Genomic DNA, 4,893 nt, shown 5'->3' with positions numbered 1-4,893 from the left:
CCCTCTAATATTGTCAAGATATTTTTAATGATATTAATATCAAGGTCTGGTGATCTCCGTGCCCTGTGGGCCAATGTAGCATCTTCTGTATCATAGAAGTAAAGTTGCAAATGACGAGGGCCTTGAGAACCGGGCACTAAATGGTCGAGACGATGATACAAGGCACCTTGGACACGAAATATATATATACCCGTATTAGCTGCTGTGCTAACTCGTCGGTCCAATGTAACTCCAAGACTGGTGAAGGAGAAATGAGAGTTGAAGTACCGTATGTTTTTTCTAAAATATTTTGCATCGTCATCTCCCTGACTGGTGAACAACCTTTTCAACTCAGTAGGAACATCAGGTATGTGCACTTTAATCTTTCCCTTTCTGCAACACATTCCGTGTGGCTCAAATTCAAATTTCATGGCTTCGCAATAACAACAGCGAGGTATTTTTCGCAGAACATGGTGTCTATCTGGCAACTTATGGTAGACATAGTCATATGGATCTTCGATATGACTGGAGTGCCCAAGCAGACGATATGATTCAAATGCATCATATGTGTTAAAAAACAAATGCACTATTTGCAGTTATTAAAAACAAAAATGAACATTTCTGGGTAAAATAATATAAATCATAATTTATGGTTACCTTCTCCATGAAATTCCCGACTTCTAGTATATTCATTATGTTGAGAAATATTGAAATCATGTGGTGTTATTGGATGCTCTGATGTGTAAACCAAACATTAGAAATGTGTTAATGATGTAAAGGTAAATAACGAATGTGCAGATCGAATATTATACCCATATGGCCTTCTAGGCTTGGTTGTGTAGGCTCAATTAATACAGTATCATAATCTCTCAATTCAGGTTCATGGGTAGGTGTGTCATGAACAATATGTTGTTGTGTCTGGATTGATAATGGAGCACCTGATAGAGTATCTGGCATCGTAGAAAGCCATGGTAAGCCTTAAGAGGAGACACATTTATTTTTTGAATGATTCACTTGTACTCACCAGTTATCGTGTCGTCTTGTACACATTGTCTCAACTTTTTGTATTCACGTCGCTTATGCAGTAGAATTTCTCTATCTGCATCATCCATATTGATGTACCTCGCTCGGTTCATTATGAGGTTGCCCATGGTAGATGCAGTAATTGCTGAAGACAAAAGGAAATCAAATTAATAAATTATGTAAATAGTAATTACAACAACGAATACCTACCGGATTGATTATAGGTTGAAGGTTGAGAAATGGTTGAAAATGGTTCCACTGATGTTGGCAGTTGGTGTAAAGAGCCCCTCGCAACAACAGGTGTTACCGGCTCTGCCACCTTTGTGTTGGTTTGTATTACGATCGAAGATCCAGTAGCATAAGCCTGCGTCTGTCTGGGCGAGTATAGTACTACAACAGGAAGAATGAGTATTAGTAACTAAAAAATAGGACAATGTTAATTATGGGCAGGAAGTACCTGTGTCAGCCTTCTTCATCGCTCGGTAATCACACATTCTTTTATTTCTCGCCTCCCTTTCTTCGTTGGTTTCTTCAGCCTTTCTTCTTGCACGGTATTCTCGTTGTTTTCTATTCCTCTCCTCCCGATGACGCTCATGTTCATCGGACGGACTTGGTTGTGGGAACATATATTTGCAAAAAGGTTCGACATCAGTAATAAAAAATAATAAAATGAAAACATTATGCTACTTGGTTTGATTATGCATGAACCTGTGATAATTTGGTTAGATATATCAGTAAGCGCAGTTTGTCGTATTGTTCCCATTGTGTACTCCATAGGATCACTGGGACCAGTCGAGTCCATGTATTGCAATCCGGATGCCTGAGAAATTGTTGAACATGGTGTCTGCAACAAGAATCTCGTAGCATATGGCGTCTCAGCCCGTGCCACATGTGTGTTGTCCCCTCCAGGAGATTGCATTACGATCGAAGATCCAAAACAATAAAGTTAGGACTGTCCGGGCGAGGAAAAAACAATAGAATATATTATTCATAGGGGATACCTGTCTCAGCCTTCTTCCTCGCGCGATAATCACGCATCCTTTTATTTCTTGCCTCCCTTTCTTCTGTGGTTTCATCAGCCTTTCTTCGTGCATAGTATTCTCTTTGTTTTCTGTTCCTCTCCTCCCTCTTACGTTCTTCGTCATCAGATCGCACTGTTTGTGAGCGCAGATTTCATAATTAGATAGCTCGATATTATCAGTATTAAACGAAAACATGGAAACATAGCTGGTTTATGAACCTTTGTTATTCTCATTAGTTATATTTGTAAGCGTACTCCGTCCCATTTTGTCTGGCGATCACAATTATTTGGAACCTTACAACAGGTAAGTCATTAGAAATTCCGAATCACGATCATTTGGCGATCACAATTATTTGGAACCTTACAACAGGTAAGTCGTTAGAAATTCCGAATCACAGATCTACAATTACCTCGCCGTGGAGAGTGCAGAGAGGTGAGAGGTTCGCTGAGAGCTGCGCCGCCAACTGCCATGTCGAGTCCGGCCCAGAGTGTCGGCGTCGGGCGTGCGGCGTATGGGCGCGCGCAGCGTCGGCGGAGATCGGCGTCGGGCGCACGGCGTAGCCTCGGGCGCGCGGAGCGTCGGTGGAGATCGGTGTCGGGTGAGCGGCGTAGCCTCGCGCGGAGCGTCGGCGTATGGGCGCGACAGCAGGGCGACCGCGGACGTCACGGCACGGCCACGTCGGGTCAGTTGGAGGAGAACCCAGATCTACCTGCACCGTGGAGAGTGGGTGTCCGCGTCCACCACCGGCCGCGGAGCGGCGGAGCCTGGGCGGAGGAAGGGGGGCGCGGCGTGGCGCGGCGCGCGGCGGAGCCTGGGCGCGCGGCGGAGCCTGGGGACCAGGGTGCCTCAGCGTGTATGTCAGCGGGGCGGTTGCATGTGCGGAGCAGTGAGCCGCAGAGTACGTGTGTTTCTTGCGTGAGATGAAGTAATCCAAATAATGTTGGCCATAGGATGCGTTTCAGTAGCCAATTAGCTGATCTGGATCGTTGTTTTTTGAGACTGGGGTTTGTTGGGAGGTAATAAGCTGGGTAGACTTAGCTAGTTTATGAGTGTGGGGATAATTTTGTGTTGTGTACTTAGCATAGTTTTAACTGGTGTATTTAAGGGGTAGAGATTATGTGTGTCCACATATTAGAAGTTTAGACCTTTCAATCAATTTAGTGGGTATATTGGACACGAATGCATGTGTGTGCGTGTGTGGTGTTAGTGTATGTGATGTCCTTGGATACCCTATTAAAAAACTCAGAGAGATATTAGCTAAATTACTACTTAGCAACTCCAAGAGGCTATATAAATAGAGATTTTTGTAAAAATAACTTCCAACAGTTCATCTATATAGCTATCCAAATATAGTCATCTTGTATTTCGAATTTCTCGCTACAAAATATAGAAAACGTGAATGTTTCTCTAAAGTGTAAACAAGATATAGAAATGTTGTTGAAGATTGAAAAGATATAGAAAGTGGTTTTAATACAAATGACTATGCAAATCATAATTTATAGAGCGAAATTTAGAAAAACTGTTAGAGATGCTCTTAAAAATGTTTTTTCCTTCCGATAATAACCAAATGTACTTTTAAAAATGATCCGCCTAGTCTTTTGAAGTTGCTAAGGGGTGTTTATTTTTTGGGGACTAATTTTTAGCCTCTACATTTTATTCTATTTTACTCCCTAAATTGGTAAATACGAAAACTAAAGCTCTATTTTAGTTTCCATATTTAGAAATTTAGGAACAAAAATAGAATAAAATAGAGGGAGTAAAAATTAGTCCCTAAAAATCAAATATCCCCTAAGTAGATCGAATTACAGATTTTCTGAAGACGTATAAAAACTTTCAATTTGTCCCCATAGTTATGGGGAAATTACTCACTAGCTAGTTACATAAATTTGTCTTCGTTTTTAACCGGATAATCCAACAATTCACCTATATTGTCTATAGATGGCCAGATGGGTGGGGTCAGGCGTGCCGGTCCGAGGCACGGCCCAGTAAGTCATGCCTAAGCCTAACCCGTCCCGATGCTAAACGAGCTAGTGCCAGCCTAACACTATGCCTGTGCTGGGCTTGGACCGTGATCCAGGCATGCGGCCCGACATAGCCCGATTAAACGGCAAACATGGATGACCCGACTTCATGATACCCCCCTCCCCGCCACACACCCAGACCCAGGTTAGGTCCCCTTCCCTCATCTCCCTCGCCCCGTCGCCCGTTCCCTCCCTCGCCTAGGAGTACAGGCGCCTAGCTCTATCGATGTCGAGGCGTCGGCCGTCGGCCGCAATGCTTCCTGGATCCTCCGTCCTCGGCACGTCGTCGGCATCCTAGCTCCTTCGTACTCAGTCGACCTGGTCGAGTGCCGGTGGACTGGATCTACTCCGGTGCTTCCCCTCCTCTTCTCCGGACTCCAGTGGACTGGATATGTGAAAGGGAATTAGGCTTCCACCTAGTTCCTAAATAATTTTGGTGGTTGAATTGCCCAACACAAATAATTGGACTAACTAGTTTGCTCTAGTGTATAAGTTATACAGGTGCTAAAGGTTCACACTTAGCCAATAAAAAGACCAAGAGTTGGGTTCAACAAAAGAGCAAAGGGTCAACCGAAGGCACCTCTGGTTTGGCGCACCGGACTGTCCGATGTGCCACCGGACAGTGTCCGGTGCACCACCGGACATGTCCGGTGCACCAGAGGACTTCAACTCGAACTCGCCACCTTCGGGAATTTCCAGAGGCAACTCCGCTATAATTCACCGGACTGTCCGGTGTACACCGGACAGTGTCCGGTGCGCCAAGGAAGAGCGGCCTCAGGAACTCGCCAGCTTCGGGAATCTCCAACGGCTAGTCCACTATAATTCACCGGACATGTCCGGTGTGCACC

The 4,893-nt window shown here is 44.6% G+C and overlaps 1 protein-coding gene across 1 annotated transcript; it reads right to left on the bottom strand.

Annotated features, from left to right (window-relative positions):
• Window positions 1-1,192: 1,192 nt before the first annotated feature.
• LOC118472076 (uncharacterized) lies at window positions 1,193-1,804 on the bottom strand. The gene is made up of 3 exons (XM_035959208.1): window positions 1,711-1,804; window positions 1,460-1,612; window positions 1,193-1,392 (listed from the first exon to the last, which is right to left on the bottom strand). The coding sequence occupies exons 1-3, from the start codon at window positions 1,802-1,804 to the stop codon at window positions 1,193-1,195; spliced, it is 447 nt and encodes a 148-aa protein (XP_035815101.1).
• Window positions 1,805-4,893: the final 3,089 nt, after the last annotated feature.

Source organism: Zea mays, chromosome 5 (assembly GCF_902167145.1).
Source record: "Zea mays cultivar B73 chromosome 5, Zm-B73-REFERENCE-NAM-5.0, whole genome shotgun sequence".
NCBI classification, from domain to species: domain Eukaryota; kingdom Viridiplantae; phylum Streptophyta; class Magnoliopsida; order Poales; family Poaceae; genus Zea; species Zea mays.
Note: the sequence above shows the minus strand (reverse complement) of the source record. Positions and strands in the feature narration are given on the sequence as shown.